The sequence below is a fragment of the Pollicipes pollicipes genome, unplaced genomic scaffold (genome assembly GCF_011947565.3).
Source record: "Pollicipes pollicipes isolate AB1234 unplaced genomic scaffold, Ppol_2.1 Scaffold_4002;HRSCAF=4701_pilon_pilon_pilon, whole genome shotgun sequence".
Classification (NCBI taxonomy): Eukaryota; Metazoa; Arthropoda; class Thecostraca; order Pollicipedomorpha; family Pollicipedidae; genus Pollicipes; species Pollicipes pollicipes.
The window spans coordinates 14610000-14633077 of record NW_023596420.1 but is presented as its reverse complement, the minus strand read 5'-3'; the positions used below and the strand labels follow the sequence as shown (position 1 = coordinate 14633077).

At 48.0% G+C, this 23078-nt stretch overlaps 1 protein-coding gene across 1 annotated transcript in view; it reads left to right on the top strand.

Moving 5' to 3' along the window:
* Window positions 1-2258: 2258 nt before the first annotated feature.
* The window catches only part of LOC119094132 (cell adhesion molecule 1), a 47390-nt gene continuing 26570 nt past the window's right edge, over window positions 2259-23078 (top strand). Inside the window, exon 1 of the mRNA XM_037217207.1 lies at window positions 2259-2626. Coding sequence (XP_037073102.1) covers window positions 2464-2626 — 163 coding nt within the window. The 5' untranslated portion in view covers window positions 2259-2463. The remainder of the gene's footprint in view (window positions 2627-23078) is intronic.

Here is a 23078-nt window from a genome sequence, read left to right as displayed (position 1 = left end):
ATGAACTCTTCACATGAATAACACGGCCCTTTGTACACACACACACACACACACACACGCACACACACACCACACACACACACACACACCACACACACACACACACACACACACACACACACACACACATATATATATATATATATATATATATATATATATATATATATATATATATATACGACGGTACCTGTTCTAGATGCCCGCTCTTACGTTGCCAATGCTAGTGTAGGGCAATGGCCATTTTCCAACCATTTTAAACTCCATAGATCGGCACAAACGGGACAAATAGAATAGCACGGATCGCCAGTGCAGTAAATTTTAGAGAATGGATGGTGTGGAAACCAATGGGTTCAAAGTAATCAAGAATAATCACAAATTATCCTGGTGGGCTTGGGAGGAGACAAATACTTCCGTTGATTAGAAATACTGGCTCTTCGTTAAATGGAAGTGCCTCCTGGGGCTGGGTGTCGTCTTCCGTGAAACCTTAAAGTTTAAGAAATGCAAGAATGTCATTCGGGACACGATAAAGATTCAGGGATGCACAGATACCACTGGTGTATAATAAAGCGGCCGGGCCCGCGCCACAGGCCGGAGCAGGAGCATAGAGTGGTGCTTGCAATACAATCCCACCATGGACATGAAAAATCTTCACTGAAGTGGCTATCTCGGTCGAGGTAATGCGTTAATGAGTTACGCTATTATATTATATTATATATATATATATATATATATATATATATATCGATACATAGGTGCATATTGTATATGTATGTACAGAGTGGCTTCTAAGAATCCCACCCTGGTTTGGTTTTTTCGGTTATAGATTCCGTTATTAAATTTGTTTGCGCCTCAAACCGTACGGCATCGGCATCGGACTCACGTCAGAGTGGTCGGCGCCCGCTTGTACACTGCCGAATCAAAAATATCTGTTATTACGATAGCTGGTGTCACTCCAGGTTTGCAGTGGCAATTTGGGAACGGTCAGCGCCAGAGAGAGAGAGAGAGAGAGAGAGAGAGAGAGAGAGAAGAGAGAGAGAGAGAGAGAGAGAGAGAGAGAGAGAGAGAGAGAGGAGAGAGAGAGAGAGAGAGAGGAGAGAGAGAGAGAGAGAGAGAGAGAGAGAGAGAGAGAGAGAGAGAGAGAGAGAGAGAGAGAGAGAGAGAGAGAGAGAGAGAGAGAGCCGACCGTCGTGGAAGTCAGAAAGCGGCGGTTGGGTGGCCACATTCTTCGTTTTACTATATCTCTGTTGTTTTGTGGAATTTTCAGGACGTCACCTATGATTTTCTATAGCTTGTTTTATCTGACCCGCGCAGGAATTTTCCTGGTTCCAAGGTCCTCAGTAACTGTGATGGGTAAGTGTGCACTCAGCACAAGTTGGGATGCATCTCAGTCGATCAAATTACATGGTTTGGAAATTCCAAGTACTCTACGTCCATGCATGCATGAAGGAGGATTCCCTCCTCCCACATGCTACGCAAATATTGATAACGGGCTTATTCTTGGCCCGATGTGGGAAACCTGGAAGCATGAACTCTTGATCAATGCATCTTTATTACATATAGGAGGCTACATTAGAGATTATCAGATGAACAATTCCCCCACTGTCAGCGATACTGAATCATGTCAATTGAAGTATCACTCTGGTTGTGCTGGACACGAAAGCACAACGCATAATTTTCTCAGAAAGCCGGCAGCCAAGCTTTGCTAAGTGGTAAGATCTCTCGCTTGGTGCATCAACGCATACATTTTTCCGCGCCGTGTTTGTAACGTTTCTCACTGCCGTAACAGTGGTATCACAGTGAAATCCTCAACCAGCTAACATATTCTTTAAATCGCCGTTGATCTCGCAACCGGCGAGACAGCTCCATGTGCTGCGCGACAGTTTACCCGTCTGGATCGCTGCGACCCGACAGGCCAAAGTGCTGGAGATGGGGCGAGACCGACGGACGATCGACGCTCTCATCGTCACTGTGGAGGAACGTCGCCTCTACCGCACACCTGTGGCCGCCGCTCCCTCCAGCCGCGGCTCGGCGCGCGCCGCCGCCACTGCCGCTACCAACCGGCCTGGCCCGGCCGACCGTCAGTCGGAGATCCGCGGGCGACGTGGTGGCGTGTCCGGCGCCCGGGCAGGGTCCTCCTCCCTCGTGTCCGACGCCCGTAAAGTGTCCTCCTCTCCCGTGTTCGGCGCCCGGACAGGGTTTTCCTCCCTCGTGCCCGACGCCCAGACAGCGTCCCTTCCCTCTCGTCCGACGTCCGTGAAGCGTCCGCCTCCCTCGTGTCTAACGCGCGGACATAGTCCCCTTCTTCGTGTCCGAAGCCCGCAAAAGGTCCTCCTCTCCCGTGTCCGACGGCCGGGCAGCATCCTCCTCCCTCGTATTCGTCGCGGACGCCCGGCCGGTGCTCGTAAACGTCGCACCGGACAATTGTGTACAGCCCAGCCCGCTGCCCTGTGGAGGGGTCTCATGAGAGTGCCCTGCTCTGCAGCTTGGACTTGGTTCGCTCGTGTGTGTGCGGCGCGGACTCGGACGTGGCGGCAGCCCACAGGGCCGTGTGCGATGCTTCGTCCACTGCTCCTGCTCCTCTGGGCCCAGGCGACCCTCGCGCTGACCACCAGCGACAAGCAGAGTAAGTCTAGCGAGGTCACCCGGCCACGCGAACTTGTGTCCAGACCTGTGACGAATGTTAGCTGCTCGTGACGGGTCATCGCGTCTGCATGCTACGAGGCCATTTTCTGCAGTGAAAGCGAGGCCATGACCGGCTCCGTACCGACATTAATTTCATGTCGGCGCGGAGATCCACTACAGCCGGCCTCTCAGGTCTGCTCCAGCTAATTGAGCTACTGCTCGCTGCAAACGTTAGTAGACTGGGACTGTTTTTTCTGGCGCTTCTCCACCACCTGTGTTGTAGAACGGTCGCATGTGTAACATATGGTGACGTGATAGAATTGTTTGACACTGCACCTGATGTGTGGGTTTTCTGAAGATTATCTAACCGTCTCAAAGGAGAAACCTTTGAGGGCCGGCCATCTTAAATTGTTTGGTACCTCTTTGTTATGTGTTATGGGGCCCAGTAAACTCGGCAGGGTAATGTGAACTCGGTCGTCTCCAGAACCCCTGCATGTTCTCAGGGTGACGAAACATGCCTGGGTCCCATATGTAGGTCTTTTAAGGTTTAGTCTGAGCGTTTTCAACTCACGATTGCTGAGTTTGGATCTCACGCTAAGCAGTGGTAGCTGCGCGAGCCCAGACCCTTACCACCCGAGCGTGATATTCCGGGTAAGCACATAATTCTGTAGTGAAAGTTTAACAAGCCACTATGTTCGGCATGATCGCGCTGCCCTCTGACGTCACCTGGCCTCAAGCGTGGCCGCTGCCACCTGCCGCAGACCGTCCTAGTCACGGACAAATAGCGAGTGCTTAAAGCGACCACGGGTGGGCGGAACCATCCCGCCACGGGTAGGCGGACCGGAAGCATTGGGATGGCGGCATAAAGCTGGCTGAGCTATTGGGATGGTAGCAGAAAGCTGACTGAGCTGTTGGGATGGTAGCAAAAAGCTGACTGAGCTATTGGGATGGTAGCAGAAAGCTGACTGAGATGTTGGGATGGCAGCAGAAAGCTGACTGAGCTATTGAGATGGTAGCAGAAAGCTGACTGAGCTGTTGGGATGGTAGCAAAAAGCTGACTGAGCTATTGGGATGGTAGCAGAAAGCTGACTGAGCTATTGGGATGGCAGCAGGAAGACAAGATCCAGCATGTTTTGCAAACCGTTCATGTCCAACACGAAGATGAGAGTGTGCATGGCTATTATCCTTGATGAGTTAGAAAGTCCCAATGAATGTATTTTTGTGGACTAATCCACGACTCAAGCCCGTAAAACTGGTACATAGAATTCATATTACCATCTCAGCAATCCCCAGGTAAACTTACGATGGTAGGGATATTGCCGTACCTATTTTGTTGAAAACGATTGGGTTAGCACATCAGTGTATGGTACCTGTTAGGACCACGCGTCACCTCATACTGTTGTATATCAAACTGACTTAAGTTAAGCATACGCTATTCAACAACCAAAACCATGAGATCATGATAAAACCATAAACCATAAGGGATGAAGCCCTACATTCCAAGGAGGCGACATTTTTACTCCTAAATTACTTACAGCCGTGCTGAAGTAACATACCTGAGTACCTATAGTTACACATGACCTTCTTTTTACAGCGATTTCCAATGATCATGGACTAGACATTACAATATTCAGGTCCCTGGAAACAAAACATTACACCCAAAGCTGTTCTTAGCTAAAAGATATCTAAGATCAGCTAAGTATTTTTCTCTTCATTTTTCTCACGTGCTACTGTCTATGTCAGTGTGTTCAACTAAGACGTCTCCCGACACAGAATATTTGAGCACCGCAGTGCAGGCTGTGACGCAAGGCCGCTGCGCAAGCTGTGACGCAAGGCCGCAGCGCAAGCTGTGACGCAAGGCCGCTGTGCAAGCTGTAACGTGAGGCCGCTGTGCAAGCTGTGACGAGAGGCCGCTGTGCAGGCTGTGACGAGAGGCCGCTGTGCAGGCTGTGACGAGAGGCCGCTGTGCAGGCTGTGACGAGAGGCCGCTGTGCAGGCTGTGACGAGAGGCCGCTGTGCAGGCTGTGACGAGAGGCCGCTGTGCAGGCCGTGACAAGAGGCCGCTGTGCAGGCTGTGACGAGAGGCCGCTGTGCAAGCTGTGACGAGAGGCCGCTGCGCAAGCCGTGACGAGAGGCCGCTGTGCAGGCTGTGACAAGAGGCCGCTGTGCAGGCTGTGACGAGAGGCCGCTGTGCAGGCTGTGACAAGAGGCCGCTGTGCAGGCTGTGACGAGAGGCCGCTGTGCAGGCTGTGACAAGAGGCCGCTGTGCAAGCTGTGACGAGAGGCCGCTGTGCAGGCTGTGACAAGAGGCCGCTGTGCAGGCTGTGACGAGAGGCCGCTGTGCAAGCTGTGACAAGAGGCCGTTGTGCAGGCTGTGACGAGAGGCCGCTGTGCAAGCTGTGACGAGAGGCCGCTGTGCAGGCTGTGACAAGAGGCCGCTGTGCAGGCTGTGACGAGAGGCCGCTGCGCAAGCTATGACGTGAGGCCGCTGTGATCTTTCAACTTGTATGGGGACTGTCCTTCATTCTGCACCACACCCATTGGAGTCGTCTGCCCATTAGACAAAATTAGGCCACAACTCCCTTCTTCTGGCACGTTGTCATTCCCCTGCCTTGTGAAATAAACGGCACCATTCTTCCCAGACAACCACACCCGTGCTGGACCATGCCATGTATGCCACTCCATTCATGCTGGATAGTCATACAATGGTCATTCCAAACAGCCCAACGTGCCAATATGCTTTGACCGCTGTTCACGTCGAGATGCGACGAAGGACTGGCGCAATCGCAGACTCGCCAGTGCAATGGCAGGTCCGGGACGCTGTGAACATTTTGATTTCCGGACTGGCCAGTGTTCCCACTGACCAACTTTAAGAGGTCACAAACTTCGGCAAAAAGCTTTATTTGGGGAAAATTTTGACGATTTGTTTTTGTTTTCGTCGGGCTTGATAATCGACGCCTGCTGGAGCATTCGGTTTAAGATACATGGTACCTGAACTGATTCAGTTTGTTGCACACAAGTTTCATGCTAGTTGAGACAAATGCCAAAGTGCCAAAACATGTACTAAACGAAAAAAAATTTTCCCGGCTAGCCCCTTGAACGCATGCTATAATTAATGGGCCGTTTTGGGGTTAAAACTGCTTTCTAGATGATTGCGGGCGAAGTTGCAGGTCCAGCGGCCCTTGACGCCAACTAATTGGAACTTTTACGGCTTCAGCAGGCTGGCCTGGCCTAGACGGTCACGCTTTTCATTGTTTTTATCTTTACAACCTGCAGTTTTACCTCCATGAAATGTTTTAGTGCGAAACAGCACAAGTAATGAGAATTCTGCTGTAGTATTTTTGTTGCGTTTAAATGTAGGCCATTTCATCAGGAGCCGTGGTTCTAAGACGGTGCAAACACCGTTGAGCCGGTTTTTACCGTCGCCTTGTTTATCGCGCCCAGTTCTGTATCCGCCTGGATTGGAATACAACCCCGAGTCCATGACACCAGATATTTTAAAATCTATGATTCATTTCAAACTTCTTCGAGATGTTTCTTGAAACTCAGGTTCTAGGATAAAATTTGTTCGAGGTGTATTTTGGGATAAAACATCTTAAGACTCGCCTTGATGGGGGGGGGGGGGGGGCAGTACGACCTTCTTTAATGTAAGGATACATCTCCAGCATGCTGTGCAACTGCACCCAAATGTTCAGCAGCCTATGGGGCGTTCATTGCGCCCGTTGTAACACCAAAGATGTGTTCCTAGCTGTTCTGATTTCTGAGGAAGAGCTAGGCAACGGAGCAATCAATGTTGTGCAAGGGACGGTGCCGTGATCAAACCATGACGCATTGAAGAACATTTTTACTAAGCAGAGAATTGCACTGTTTAAGCAATTTTTCGCTTAAAAAGCATACCAACAGTTGCAAGTGAGCTTGTTTTATCATATCTAATGCTTGATTTGATATCCTATATATGAAAGATTCTCTTCAAGACAATAATTGAGTCACCTCTGCAAGCTCGGGTGCATGACATAATGTTTTGAAAAAGATCCTAGTGATGCAAACCAAGCTGCAACTTTGTTTGACATTTGTCGAGCTGCTTTTATTCAACTGAAAAATTATTACAATAAGGTTTATTCCAGGCAAAGCAAAATGAGATGTGTCGTATTCAGAACGTAGGCCATCAAGCTACGACATGTTCAAATGGTGGTCTCTGCCACAGATATATTCTGTCCTATCATTCGTGTTTTAATAGCTTACAGACGTAAATAAGACTCACTGCGAATTAAAATGATTAGACAATAGGGATTAAGGAATGCTGACAATAATGCTATTGGAACGTGGCATAAATACGCCTTTCGATCAAGCATAATAGATTTCAGTGCTCTGGAAATGAAACAGCACAGCTTTTCAAAAAAAACTTCGCTACATTTTGTTGAACACTTCATGGTGGTGTGGTCAGTGGTCGCAAATATGCTAGTCCACCAAAATCCTGACTGACTCAGACTTAACACACCGGAGCACTGCTGACCGCACCTGGCCGCACCGGAGCACCGCTGACTGCACCTGGCCGCACCGGAGCATTGCTGACCGCACCTGGCCGCACCGGAGCACCGCTGACCGCACCTGGCCGCACCGGAGCGCCGCTGGCCCCACCTGGCCGCACCGGGGCGCCGCTGGCCGCACCTGGCCGCGCCGAAGCACCGCTGGCCCCAGCTGGCCGCACCGGAGCACCGCTGACCGCACATCGCCGCACAGGAGCGCCGCTGGCCCCACCCGGCCGCACCGGAGCACCGCCGAACGCACCTGGCCGCACCGGAGCACTGCTGACCGCACCTGGCCGCACCGGAGCGCCGCTGGCCGCACCTGGCCGTACCGAAGCACCGCTGACCGCACCTGGCCGCACCGGAGCACTGCTGGCCGCACCTGGCCGCACCGGAGCACTGCTGACCGCACCTGGCCGCACCTGGCCGCACCGGAGCACCGCTGACCGCACCTGGCCGCACCGGAGCACTGCTGGTCGCACCTGGCCGCACCGGAGCATCGCTGGACCGCACCTGGGCGCACCGGAGCGCCGCACAGGCCACAGCAGCTCTAGTTGACATTAGCCTGCGGCATCGCTGGTAGCGATTAATGCTTCAGCCTGCCAATCAGAGGTCGCAGTCTAGGGAGGAAGAAACCTACAAGCAACAGAGCTTGTTGCATCCTGACACAATCATTACTGCGCAAATAAACATTTTCCAAACTAAGACAAAGTGTCGCAGACTGTGTGTTTAGACTAAGTGTTTAACTAAGTGTTTAGACTAAGTGCTCAGACTAAGTGTTTACTTCTATGCCAGACAGATTCCAAATGTAAGATGGTAATGCTTATAAAATGCGCTTTGAAAGCAAAAAAGCGTACAAGCACCGCCATTACAACCGGCAAGACTTCGGTTGAATGCCCTTTTCACGACGCAAGTTCATGTAGCTTTAATGTTAGATGCAGCTAGATGAATGAAAAATCTACCCATGGCCATGTACTACACCACCTCTGGAATCATCCGGAACATGCTGAAATGCAAGAAAGTACAAACTAAAACAAAACTTTACATTATCGCAGGCGATATGCATCACTTTTGCTTCGTTTTTCAGGTCATATGAACGCATTTCCGCCCCCTCCCCCAAAAACAAGAAAACAACTCTGAAACTGGTTTAATGACGAAACTGGTGAAAATGTTACAGATGAAAGCAAACCAAGCCGGCAAAATTGAAGTGGGTGGTACCATTCCCCGGAAAATCTAGACCGTTCCTACAACACTGTTTGTCTCCCTTAATGGACTTTCCTACTTAATAGACTTAATTCAGCAATATATTTATTTTCAACCAATCTCGACACCAAACGATTGCACCATCAGCTGACAGTGTAAACAAAGCACAACCGTGCACACATCGGATTTAACACCTTGTTCTGGATTTTGAAGCGTAATTGGGGCTGTGCATGCATAGGCGCTGCATGAAAGATTGTTAAGCTTTGCATCAAACACCACTCTCTCTCTCTCTCTCTCTCTCTCTCTCTCTCTCTCTCTCTCTCTCTCTCTCTCTCTCCTCTCTCTCTCTCTCTCTCTCTCTCTCTCTCTCTCTCTCTCTCTCGCTCTCTCTCTCTCTCTCTCTCTCTCTCTCTCTCTCTCTCTCTCTCTCTCTCTCTCTCTCTCTCCTCTCTCTCTCTCTCTCTCTCTCCTCTCTCGCTCTCTCTCTCTCCTCTCTCTCTCCTCTATCCTCTCTCTCCTCTCTCTCTCTCTTCTCTCTCTCTCTCTCTCATCTCTCTCTCTCTCCTCTCTCTCTCTCTCTCTCCTCTCTCTCCTCTTCTCTCTCCTCTCTCTCCCTCTCTCTCCTCCTCTCTCTCTCCTCTCTCTCTCTCTCTCTCTCCCTCTCTCTCCTTCTCTCTCTCTCTCTCTCTCTCTCTCCTCTCTTCTCTCTCTCTCTCTCTCTCTCTCTCTCTCTCGCTCTCTCTCTCTCTCTCTCTCTTCATTCCAAAGGCAGGCGAAAGCTGTAGCGCTTGTTTTGGTACTATCCTGCATGTGCACGCATGCCCCTTCAAGTATTTTTTGAAAAATCTCGAACTAGCTTCTTCTCTTATATGTCCGTGCAGTGCACGTTTTGTTTGGAAGCTTTATTCAAATGCCTTGATTGAATTTGATAATTATATTTGATTTGGTGACCGTTTCGTGTTTTTAATGCAGTTTTCCGCACAGTGCCCATATATGCCAGTGGCTCTTTGCATATATTCCAAGATAAAACCAAAACTATGCTTTGATGTGCTACGTTATGCTAATAACCCCATGTGTATCGGCTCAAGCTCAAAAGGGCTTCTTAGACAATGAGAATTGAAATTATGATTGAAACTGATTCCGTTGACCTTGGCCAGACATGAAGGTCAGACCAAGGTCAAAACCACATCACTCTCTCATTGGATTGCTTATTTGATGGGTAGTTTTCGCGCTGTTACCGAGTTCGTAGAACACAACGACGTCACCAGATTACTGTTTTTGACTTCATTAAGATCAAGGAAGATCGCTGCCCCAAAATAACCCCAAATAATCTTTTGGTTTGAGCAAGACGCCGTCCAGAGTAGCTCGTTGCACTAACTGTATCTAACTTTTAAGAAAACCTGAGAGGGTTTTTGCTATTATGATCTTCTAAATGAAATATAAAGTAACTAGTGTCGTGTCTTATTTGGTGGCGCCATTACACCTTGCTGGTTGATCTTATTTGAACCGAAAGTGATGACTCAGGGAAGTACACATTACACACAAATGACTTCACAAAAATCCCAATGTACCCCACAAATTTAGCAAATCAAGCGTTTTTAGCTGGTGATATTTCCGGGAACCAACTTGATTTCCCGTCTCCCCACCCAGCTCGTTGCATTCAGTCAGCTGTGTGGCGCACAGGAGCTCTACGATACAGATACAAAACCATAACAACATGTCGCGTTTTTATCCATCTCTCGCATGTCTTGACATTCGCACCTAAAACAAAACGCTTCTATGCGATTATGCATTCTCCTTGGGACGAACTGTCCTATCCCATCCCTATCCCTAAACCCTATCCCTCGGCCTGTGGCCTCCGCCTCATGTTCTACCATGTTCCAATGCTTTTCTGCACAGCGCATGAGCCTTTTTCCCATGTGGCTACTCCATGCATGGACCAGAACAGTCGACATCAATTACGAAAGCAAGCTTATCGTCGTGAATGCGTCAAGAGACTGGCATAACTGGCGACAGGATGTTGAATGACCGTCAGTGGTTCATAACTGGTCTATTAACCGCGTTTCATCCGATTCTCCGGCGATATTGCTCCGCGCGTTGCACGATTCCAGCCGCCCCGCTCTCACTGGGCCTGACATGTCACAGCCGAATGTCCTCACGAGCAGATGCCAGGCGCTCAATTATCGCTCGCTGCGCACTGCACAGCATCCGGGAACGGGCACCGCATTGCGAAATAATTTCGCTCTTTTCGCCAACTGAGCGAAGCGAATATTTCAAGTACCGGCACCGCCTGCTGCCGTTAAGTGCCAATATCCCATGTCCATTACGTTCATGAGCAGTCCTTATATATGGCGGGATCGATCCCAGTGCGCGGAGGTGTCGGTTCGTCGGGATCCGGCCGGTTTCGTGGCGGTAAATCGCCGGGATGTGGTGGCGAAAACTGAGACGGCCTCTTTTTCGCGCAGCTGTTTCCGCTTGTGGAGGGTTGGGGCTGAGGGTGGATGCACCACCACGCAAGTGGACTGGGAGGTATGCTGCACCGCCCGACACAAGTGCCGAGGTGGGATGCTGCACCGCCCGACACAAGCGCTGTGGGGGGATGCTGCACCGGTTGACACAAGTGCCGAGGTGGGATGCTGCACCGCCCGAAGCAAGCGCCGAGATGGGATGCTGCACCGCCCGACACAAGTGCTGGGGAGGGATGCTGCACCGGCTGACACAAGTGCTGGGGAGGGATGCTGCACCGCCCGACACAAGCTGCTGGGGAGGGATGCTGCACCGCTCGACACAAGTGCTGGGGAGGGATGCTGCACCGGCTGACACAAGTGCTGGGGATGTATGCTGCACCGCCCGACACAAGTGCTGGAGAGGGATGCTGCACCGCTCGACACAAGTGCCGGGGATGAGATTCTGCGCCGCGTTGCATGTGCTGGGGAGGGATGCACGTATTCAAGATGGCAACTGGTGCATATTGGTGATCAACCGCACGGTTTGAGTGCGGTGGTGTGTCTAATCTAGCGAAAGAGCGGAAAGCTAAATACAAGGATCAATGGTGTATTCGAGTAAGGATCAAGCTCTCTCCAAGTTTTCATCACAGGAGAAGGAAAGGTATCCCAAGTTAAATGCGAAGAGTGTTGTCTCATTGAAGCTTATTAGCAGCTTTTTGTGTGTTCTATGTCTTAAACGCAACATTGCGCCGGAGTTGTGGTTTAGGCCATGCGTTCACTCATTTACGGCGTTTATTACGCTTTTATATGAGCATACTTTTCCGGCACTGTTATTCCCATATGAGAAGCGCAGCAGGTCATTAAACGGTCTTAGGCTTGGGAGTGGCATGACCGAATGAATACAAATGCAACGAACATTTTAACACGAAAATATTTCCTTTCCCTGATGCATAGGATGCTACATCCTTTGCATCTCGTGAAAGAGACATCACAACACAGACCTCCCTTCTTATAATAAATGCGTGCATTACAAAATCACTGGCATTCCCCTCAATGCACCTAGTGTGTGTGTGATGCAACGCAGAGTTCAGCCCGGACATGCTGGGGAGGGCTGCCATGTAATCAGACACATGATACGGAGAGGTGCTGCACCACCAGTTGAGCGCGATGAAGGACGCTGCGCAGTGGTGCGGAGAGACTGCGCCACTGCGCGCTCGCGCTGTCAATGTCTTTAATGCTTAAATGTACGCTGAAAGCAACGCACTATGCCTAAAGTAACATTATTTCAATTAGGCCGAATAAATTCACTTAAATTGAATTACTGACGCTGATAAATGTCTAGCTCCACCTTTGCAGAATATTTAGAAGCATGCTCTAGTGGAACCCTAGGACCAGGTACGTGTAATAACAGCGCTGGATAGTGCCACTGCAGCACTGTCAAGGCATAATACGAATACCAATTTTAAGTGTTCTTAAGTCCAAATTACACTGTCAACACTTTGTAACAGAACTACGCCACTTCCCTACAGTTGTCGCGTATTTTTATGCTCCTCGTTTTATTCCCAAAGCTATTTCCAAAGCTGAAGTGCGCTTCGTAAACAGCCACCCGGGTAAACGCGATAGGGGATAAATCAAAACCATAGCGTAACATTTCATTGCATTTGCGTATTAACACCTTTGTGTTTGCGTATCTATTTCCCTGAACAGTGTTTAAAGCTTTCGAAGCGTTTACTGCGTAATCATTTTGATAAATTAGTATGTCGCAAACGTCATAACACACACACACACACACACACACACACACACACACACACACACACACACACACACACACACACACACACACACACACACACACACACACACACACACACACACACACACACACACACACACACACACACACACACACACACACACACACACACACACACACACACACACACACACACACACACACACACACACACACACACACACACACACACACACACACACACACACACACACACACACACACACACACACACACACACACACACACACACACACACACACACACACACACACACACACACACACACACACACACACACACACACACACACACACACACACCACACACACACACACACACACACACACACACACACACACACACACACACGTTGGAAAGCTTATTAAATGAAATGTGTAACTTTCATAGTGGTGAGCAGGGAGTCCAATGAGATTTCTCCGCAGGAGAGTCTACCTTAAATCGACACTCTACGACAATAAAAGGGATTCCAAGAACACTAGTTTTGCCAACCAAATCATACGCGTTCGATATGGCAATAAGTGAAAAGTACATCAAGGTGGCATGCCTTCTTGAAAGCAAAGTAAGCAAACATAGGCATACATTACGTAAACATTAAGTCCAACTTTCTAAGCGTCTTGCTGAGCAAATACGTACAAAACTTTTTTTAAGAACGGCGTGCCGTTTGCTGGGTACAGTAGCTTGGGCAACTGACTATAGAACAATGAGGCCAGACAAAGTTGCCTGACTACTGCATCAGCGACAAGCCATACGATGTCATTGTGATGATTTTCCGTCATGTTTCTTTATATCAAAACGCAGGGAGTTGGGATACTTTGGGAAGGGAGAAGGTCACCTGACCAATTTAACCTTACCCTCGCCCCGACTGACCGTTGTTCATAACGCGGACTGATAGGGTGTGGGGGGGGGGGGGGGGGTCGATGCGATGAATTTCGTGGTGATGTGCTAATCCCAAACTAGGAAAGATAGTGCTAAGTGAAAAAGAAACATCAGCGGATAGGTCTCAACAAAGCCCGGCGATTGGTGACAGGTGTTGTATAGCTAGGTCAACAATTAAACCTATTATGCCAAGTTAAAGGTCAAACGTTCCCGAAAATTGCACTTTTTAGCGTTACAACCTTATACTTACGAGACCATGCCTCGTGGTGTCACGAAACCTTAACATCCAAGTTTCATGTCACATTTTTAGTGTAATTTGGAATGTCCCATGGCTCAATGAAAATTTGGGCGCTACGATACGATATGCCAGAGAGGTATCCTCAGAAAACTTTACGGGGTGGGGGCGAGTGCGTGACTTCTACATCAGCCCTCACTAGAGGGTTAAGTATGCGTGAAATTGTTTGCTTCAGCTCTGAATATATTCGTAATATTATCGTTATGGTCTTGCCAGCTAAACAAGTGAACTATGTGTTATGGACTCGTTAGCTCACGCTCCCACGCTCTTAAAACATAATGTCTGGCGACTTTCTTAGCAAAACGGGGCTCAACCTGTTGAGCTGTGTCGTGGGATGTCAGGAGTGATGCAGCGCTGGGATATCATAATTAGTGGTGCAGCGGCTAGGATGCCATAATGAGTGATGCAGCGGCGGCGCAGTTTCAAACAAAGGCTGGTCACTGTCCCGCCGTCTGACGCATCATCTGATACCATCGAAGCTTACGGGCTGCGCTCTTCACGGCATCATCGTCCCACGGCAGTGCCCCGGGCTGGTATGGATAGCCCACCGCGGTCAATGAGGAGAGGGTTGACCTTTGTACGGTGCTTTGACCTTTCATAGGTCGGATGGAAGTCATCAGCTATGGGAGAAATGATACAATGTGAAGGGGCAGACATATGGGCTGAGAATGGATGCTGCACCGCCAGACACCCGCGATGAGGAAAGATTCTGCACCGCCAGACACGCGCAATGGGAGAAGATTCTGCACCGCCAGAGACACGCGAAGGGAGGAGATTCTGCACCACCAGACACAGGCAATGGGAGAAGATTCTGCACCGCCAGACACACGCAATGGGAGGAGATTCTGAACCTCCAGACACACGCGATGGGAGGGGATTCTGCACCGCCAGACACAGGCAATGGGAGGAGACTCTGCAGCGCCAGACACACGCGATGGGAGGAGATTCTGCACCGATAGACACCAGTCCTGAGAGAAGCGCTTTACCGTCAGCCGCACGTGCTGGGAACGGTGGCCGAGAAGGTATGCTGCACTCCCAGACACGCAATGGAGGGCGTTGATGCACCGTCAGAAAGGAGTGCTGAGGAGACGCTGCACCATGCGTCATCTGCACGCGTTGAGAGGAACGATGCACCCCCAGACACACATGCTGGATACGGGTGGTTGTTTTATTTCATTGGCGACTGCAATGTTTGAGACGGCAACGTTTTGGATAATTCCAGGAAATGAAATGAGTTGTATATTGACGTTTAGCAGAACGAGAAAACTTTTTCAAACTTTTCACATCGGAAAAGGGATGAAGACCACTAGCAATGATTACGTAGCGTTATTCTGAAACTAATTACCAGTTTCTATGGATCTTATGTTTTCAGCGTAGTGCATCCCCGGCACTGCTATCGTTTGGACTATGTATGCAACCGCCAGTAGCGTATGGAACATTGACATTACAATGGCTTCGCTAGTGCAGGGGGCTCTCCAACTAATGTTTTGATACAAAAATTCATCTTTTTACGTTGCGTGTGATGTCACATTATTTCGGTCCATTTGCTCCTCTGCCTCCAAGCTATATATTTGATTACCGGCCGCATCTGTCTGTCTGTTGCGCTAACGTGTGCTGAATACGTAATGGGCATCGTTTGAGCCATTTCACGAACAATTACCCCAAAATCGCAAACGTGATTGCAGGCTTTCTATCGGCCAACAATCGATTCCGTGCTCTAAATTCGTTGGGTATGGCGACATAAAAAGACATCGACGCTGGTTTGGTCCGACTGTTTTGGCCTGGACAGGGCAAATCGACTGTTTTGGCCTGGACAGGGCAAATCGATGCAGCTGTTGGACAGATCGAGGGCCAACGCCGGGCCGTTCTGATCATTTCTCCGTCCGCTGGCAAAACATTCGCGATCGGACTGCTGCGCAGAATTTGCCGACCAACTGTTCTGAGTGTGCTCTCGTATTTCAAACTATGCCAAATAGTAGGCTTCAACCAAGTTAAATTTGAACCCATGTTTGAATCTTACGTGTGTCGGGCTTTTTAATTTGATTGTATGCCTAGCAAGTGTATTACTGCAAATGCATTTTGAAAGCGATATGTTTTGTCATCAATAAAAGTTACATGTGCTGTAACGCAGAGCTCAGTCCCGGCGCTGGGAAACCCAAAGCTATTTGTTTTTTTATCAACATCGATTTACTTTTGCTTAACATTATGAAAATGGCAAACGGCTGGCCCGTTTTAGCCTGGTGTGGTTGTAACAAGGTGATGGATCGTGCTGAAAAGGCACCTCCGTTCGGAATTTTTGGACATTACATTCACCTTGAAGATACATGTATTATGCCCTAGTTTCAAGAAGTGAAAATACGAATCTACGAACCTACGAGATTATGCCTAGTTACAGTGCAAGGCGCTCATAAGCCAGCTTCAAGAATGCTCGTAGTTTAGCAGATTCGCAATTCGTAATTTCGTCGGGATGACGTATATTTTGTTTTAGTGGCGACTTGATTGTGCTTAATTTTAGAAGCAGTTCGCAATGTGAAATGGAGTTCATATCTACCTTTTATGATGTTCACTCATCGTACATCATCGGTGAAATGGTCTCAAACAGTTGAAAAACGAGGGAAACAACAATAATTGATTTCATCCCAACATAGAGAGGGCAAACTAAGCACAATGTTTACTTGCATGGATGGCGCAACGCTTACGATGTGTGCTGAATTTGGACGAGACTCAGTTAAGTTTATGCAGCTAAACTATGCGGAAATACATAAGCACAAATTTTTATATTGTGGCTATACAAGCTGGTATATATATATATATATATATATATATATATACATATATATATATATATATATATATATATATGTATATATATATATATATATATATATATATACATATATATATATATACATATACATATACACATGTATTATTCTTTCTCTCACTCTCTCTCTCTCTCTCTCTCTCTCTCTCTCTCTCTCTCTCTCTCTCTCTCTCTCTCTCTCTCTCTCTCTCTCTCTCTCTCTGATGTGTGCGTGCGTGGTGCGTGTGTTTGTGTATTAAGCAAACATTAACAAAAATCAACAGTCAACGTTAGACGACTGCCGATTGGCATGCATTACTTATACCCATAATGTTTTTAGCTACAATTAAATACTAACGATGCTTTTTGCGCAGCACAAAATACCTCCAATTTTTCAACAAATATAACACGAGCCAACCCCTTTGCTCAGTGGCCCTGAACTGCCCCGCTTCAGTTCAGTGTCGATGAGTGTCTTAATCGTCTTGGATCAAGGCCTTTCAGTTTGGAGCTTTCTGGCCGCATGGCAGGTCTTTGACCATTTCAAGTGGTTGCATATGAGCACTACAATGTCGCAACAACAAGTTAAATAATTCGATCTACCCGTAAGTTGCCGTGGATCGAACTCAGCGAGATGAGAGTTGAAAGAGCTACTGATAGAAGACGCTTCCAGCGACTCCAATGGTGGCCACGCCCGTGGATATTGGGTGGGTGGCGGCTGATGTGAGAGTGTTTGTGTTTGCGTGGGCAGGGGCTAGATCAGCCCCCTGTCATCCCTGTGTACCGCCATAGGTTCATTTTTGCTAAGTGCCAAATGCGTGGCGCGGAAGAGACAACATAATTTCACCAACCTTGACTCGCGTCACTACACGTCGCTTGCTATTTCTCAGTTCATCTTATTGATGTTTTGTGGGGTGCAGTGCTTGTTGGATTTGATTATGATGTGTTTGAAGCTTTTGTGTGGTATACACTAAACGTAAATAAGTGTATTGTGCACGATGCTGTTTGTGCGTGCGGTAGCCATATGTAAACCTGTTGGTAATGTTAAAGATACCGGGTTTTTTTTTTGCATGATTTTAGTGCATTGCGGCGTTGGGCCGCTAATTACGGGGAGTTGAGTGCTTTGCCTGCTGTCTTGCACTATGCTTGATTGTGTGTGTTGTGTTTCTATAGCTGCATTTGTGAGGACATGTAAGAGTCTGGTCGTACACAATATACCATATTATTGTTATTATGTTGTAAAGCTGATGCATCTCCTCAATTAATCCTGACACTGCTCAGATAACTCGCCTCCTTTTTATGTCTTGTTTGAAAAGCATTTTGAGGCATGAAATATTAGCATGACATAAATGACGGCTAGCAAACGTCATAATGCTGTGAATATTTATGGATAGGATTTGGTTGCAATCCCATCTGATTACATATTTTGATTGTTGGGGACCGAGTCCCATGTCACGTCAATTTTTCACCATCACATCATCTTCCTTAGGTATATGAGTGCACGTAAGCACATTATGTGATGGAGAAATAATTTCAATAAAAGTGATCAGATATGAAATTTTTGCAGCTGTTTCATTGAATGCTTTGAAGTCCAGACTTAACAACTTGCTGGATGAGTCCAATTATATCAAAGGGATCATAAAGGCTAGTTCTTCCCTTGAAAGCTGATGATAACTATAGCACTCTACTTTTTTTGCTTATTATGCCAGGGAGCTGCAATAAAATTGTCAGAGACAGAGGGGTGTCTGCAGTTCTTACAGTGAGAAGAACTGTCAGAAGACTGTGTTGCTGTGAATAGATATTAGACAAGCATCTGTGTCCCAAGCCACCAAAAGTGAGAACTGTGCATCCTGTATAGAAAAGAGAAGATGTGACCAGGCCTTTTACTCATGCCCCATTGTTGTTGATGCTTAGAATAAGGACATTGTATGGCTGCTCCTGGTATTGAGGAAATCATGCTGGAGTGTGTTATTCATGCATAAATAAAGGTGAGCTGTGCACTAGGCATTGTCTAATTGTTACAAAAAAGTTTGCTTTCCTCTTTTGCCGGCAAGTTGAAACTTTTACCCATTTGAAAATTATGAGATCTGCATTTCAAACAAGACATAAGCAGAGTGGTAGCTTTTTATGCAGCAGGTTTAAAATCAATTTCCCTTACCTGCACATGGCTATTGAATGCATTTCAAAGGTCAGAGTAAGTTGTAACAAACGACAGATTTTGATCTCTTCAGGCACTAGGATGACCTGATGCAAGATTAAAAGTGCTTATATTGGACTCCTGTGGGATAAGCAATCTGGAAACACGCATGACATCACTAATATACAGCGTGTCATGTTGACCACGTATGACCTCATCTTGACATCCCACCTACATCTTGACTACTATGCAATGATCAGAACAAGATTGCAGCCGACGTTTAAGCTGCATGACGCGATCGAAATGGACATGAAAATATTTGGAATCATAGCTCGCATGAATACAGCAAATTATCACGCTAACCTATGGAATGACCTTGACCTGACCCCATTGTGGCATCTACATGTTCGTGATACAGCATTCTCATTTAGCCAAAGAGCAAATATTCTTTTGAGGAAACTGAAACACCTCAATTGACCCAGGCCCGCAAACATGTAACGGGGTCTGCAGGCCTTTGTCCTGGCCTTGACGTTTCATGTCAGCATGACTTATAATTGTTGTTCCTTTAAGATGCGCCCGTTGACTCTTTCCGTTTGCCTACATATTTCTTATTTAAGCAATGAATTCCCGAAAAAGCTTTGTGAGAGTTTCGTCTCCTGGCTTTCCAGCCCGAAGCCCTCGGCTGGGACGCCAGCCAATTAATTATTAATGAACATTGCAGCTGATATTATGGTCTATTCTAAGAACAAGTAGTCGTGTTATGATCCAACCGAATGTATTTAACGGCTCCCAGCCTTAGAACAGTTTCAAAAAGCCAAACAAACTGCGGTAGGTATGTATCCGCCGTTGACCATCTGCGTGCCGATTACACTTGTGACGGCATCAATCGAAGCAGCGGAATTTGGCCGGACGGTTATACCTTCTGTTTTAGGGCCTTGGGCTAGATGAACCCCGTGACCATGTTCCATCGATCCATATCCTCCCAGATTTCTCCGTGATGCAGCTGCCAAGCTCGCAGAATGTCGTCAGGAAGCCCCTAGCATAGGACCGTGCCTTCCTCTATGGTTTCGAGAGGCCCACAGCTCTGATCACCAAGTGCGCGATTGGAGGGTCTGAAGAGCTGTTCGTAGGTTTTGTTAAGGCCCCAGCGGCCCGGCTTACAGTACCGGGCTCCGCGTGCTCCTTGGATGTCCATCCTCACCTTTGAGAGGAGCATGACACGCTGACGCCACTGTCTGCTCAACTGTAGGTTTTACATGTGATCGCATTGTGTTTCAGTGCGTTAGGGGATAGGACGGATCATTTTACAGAATTGGGAAGAAAACCAGCGCAAGGAATTTGCGGTAACGGTCTGGATTGCATAATATGTTCATGAGATATGCATACATTCACTAAAAATTGAGAAACGAGGGCGATAAGAAAGCACGTTTAACATCAAACAAGGGATGAATCACTGGATAGCTGAGTTAACCCCTCGCAAGGATCACAGCATGAGCACTGGCTCTTGGTTCAGTCGAGTCTGGTGCGGACACGTTATTATTTATTTTTACGTGTTTCGTGATATTTGTGGCTTGCGTGTTATTTCAGGAAGTGAACTTGCGTAAAATAACTCCCACTAATCGCCATAGCAGCATAATCCGCCATCGAAACACTTCTTTTACCTGCTAATGATTACAGCGCTCTGTGGGCGCCACCCTTGCAAATAACCTAATAACAAATGTTTCCCACCAATTTGTAAATATCATTACTTTTTGACTTGAGTAACTAGAACCTGATATCTGTATGAACCGCAATTACACCTACTAACTGTGCAATCTTCCGAACTCAATCCTATCAACGAAATGAGCCGTTGTCCTCAACGCTCGCACTTGTTCTGTTAATTAACGCACGCTGTGGTGTGTATTCATTTGCAATACAGTCTAGGCCAGACAAGGTTTACTGCCGGGCTCCGGCTAAGTTCAGTAGACAGGTAACGCTGCAACGCTGATTTAGTTCTATTAGGGGCCCATTCACCAGTAGACAACCTCATCTGCGGCCGTACGCACAAACACCGTTCTTCCGGAGAAACATCGCCGCTGTTCCCCGGGGGCCGGAACAATTTCGCTCATATATCATAGGCATCTCCGCGCTCCCCTGCGAAACGTGGGGCTGGTCGACGCAAATAAACAGGTGCTAATAAATTCCCTCTCCCATAGGAGCAGGCGGCGTCCGTGATCATATATCATGCCGGCCCACGGTCGCTCGCTAATATCATAGTCGTAACTCAGAAAAATGTTAATGTCGAACAGGTGCGAGAGGCGAAAACTGTTGGAAAATGCTGGCGCCTTCTGATCTATGCTTCTCCCTTGAACTATGCTAATAAAACGGCTCGAGGTGCGCAAAGGCATCCCAAACTCTTGAGGAACTTAGTTGTGTTCAAAGGATCTTCAACCGTAAGAAGTTACCGTCATCATTGCATTCCGGTCTGCATAGAAGCACATGATTTGTTCCGGCGACATTCATTATATGTTAGTGCTGCTCTTAGTATTTCTTCTTGATTTTAACTTTTTGTAATTATCAAGGCATTGTGCTACATATTCATCGGCACAAAACCCTCCGTTCAAACGTGCTAACCACAAGAACGTGCCAACTCTCCTCATATTTTTATCACGTGTATGATGATGCAAGCCACTGCAACATTATGCAAACAATGGCACCTTTGTGCAAAAATACAAGAACATATCTAGCCGTTTGATTGAGTTCTTATTGAGTTGTTGTTCTTATTTTGAGTTCTTGCTTTTGAGCTCTTTGAGTTGTTTTTGTTTTCTTTTTATTTATTTTTATATTGTATTATTTATTTCATTGAGCTCTTAGCAGTGTTCAATTGTTTGCACTGTCACATGGAAAAGCAACACCTCGTTCCACGCAACGAATGCAGTTTTCGGTTAGAGATGCGTTTAAGTCGGCGCATATCTGCTCCGTGCACCGGCTGAGCTTTGCGGCCCGCTGAAACTGGTCTCGTTCGCATGGCTACACCTGCGCTCGCTCTCGTCTCGCATCATTGAGGTCCGCTGGCGCAGAAATTGGACTATGGGTGAAATCGCATGCAGGCGCTTATCGAACCGCTGGAAGGCACAAATCTGTCACACAAGAGACGGTGGTGAGCCAGCATCTGCCACACAAGGCCCAGCACCAGGCGCGCATCTGTCACACGAGCGGAGACGCCGCACACAGTTTTCGAATGCCGCTCCATCGGCTTCGAAAGCTCCACTCTCGTCTTGGAATGCCTTCGACTGGTATTTACTGCCTTGAGAGGGTTATGGGTGGAGAGGAAAAGCTAGAGGGAAAATGATAGAAAGAGAGGGATAGGGAGGGGAGAGGAGAGGAGAGAAGAGGAGAGGAGAGGAGGATAGGAGAAGGGAGTAGAGGAGAGGAGGATATGAGAGGATTGGAGTGGAGTGGAGTGGAGTGGAAGTTGAGTGGAGAGAGAGGAGAGGAGAGGAAGAGAGGAGAGAGGAGAGAGAGAGAGAGAGAGAGAGAAGAGAGAGAGAGAGAGAGGAGAGAGAGAGAGAGAGATAGAGAGAGAGAGAGAGAGAGAGAGCGAGAGAGAGAGAGAGAGAGAGAGAGAGAGGAGAGAGAGAGAGAGAGAGGAGAGAGAGAAAGACGAGAGGGGAGAGGGAGAGAGGGAGGGATAGAGAGTGGAAGAGGCAGCTAAATGAGAAGGGAAAGGGAGAGCGAGACAGGAGAAGCAAGGGAGAAGGAAGGAAGGTGAGCATAAGTGAGTGATGTATTAAGCAAGTCATGGAGAGTAGGAAAAAGGGACGGGGAGGAAAATACTGATTTAGTGATGCAATAAAAAAGAAGGAATGCAGAGAACAGAGAAATAATGAGGAATAGAGGAATCAGAAAGTACAAAACCTCCCGAGTTTAAAGCCATGTCGCTGAAGACATACCGGAGTACCATGCAATTAATCATCGCAGTTAACACTTCTCAAAATTGTGGCCTCTCCAATACTTGGGCGTATGAACGTCATAAATGTTCGAAAAGCTGGCGTCACCATTCCAACACGGGACTGCTCCGACGCATCCACGCGGCGCAGCTGTGCACGGCAGTGTGCCTGTTGTGGGGAAGCTCGCTGACGGCGTGCAGCCGCGGTAAGCGACGCCTCGGCTGCTGCAGCACTGGCGTGTACGGCGACCTCAGAGGTGACCAGGAGAGTCCTCAGGCCGCCAGTTAAGGGCCTGTGTGACGCGCCACGAGAACACGTGAACACGCTACCTCGGCCTGCGATAGAATCGGCCCGAGACAACACTGCCTCAGGGCATGCGCAGTAACGCAAGGGCTGGATCCTGGGCGCCGTCTCAAGGCAG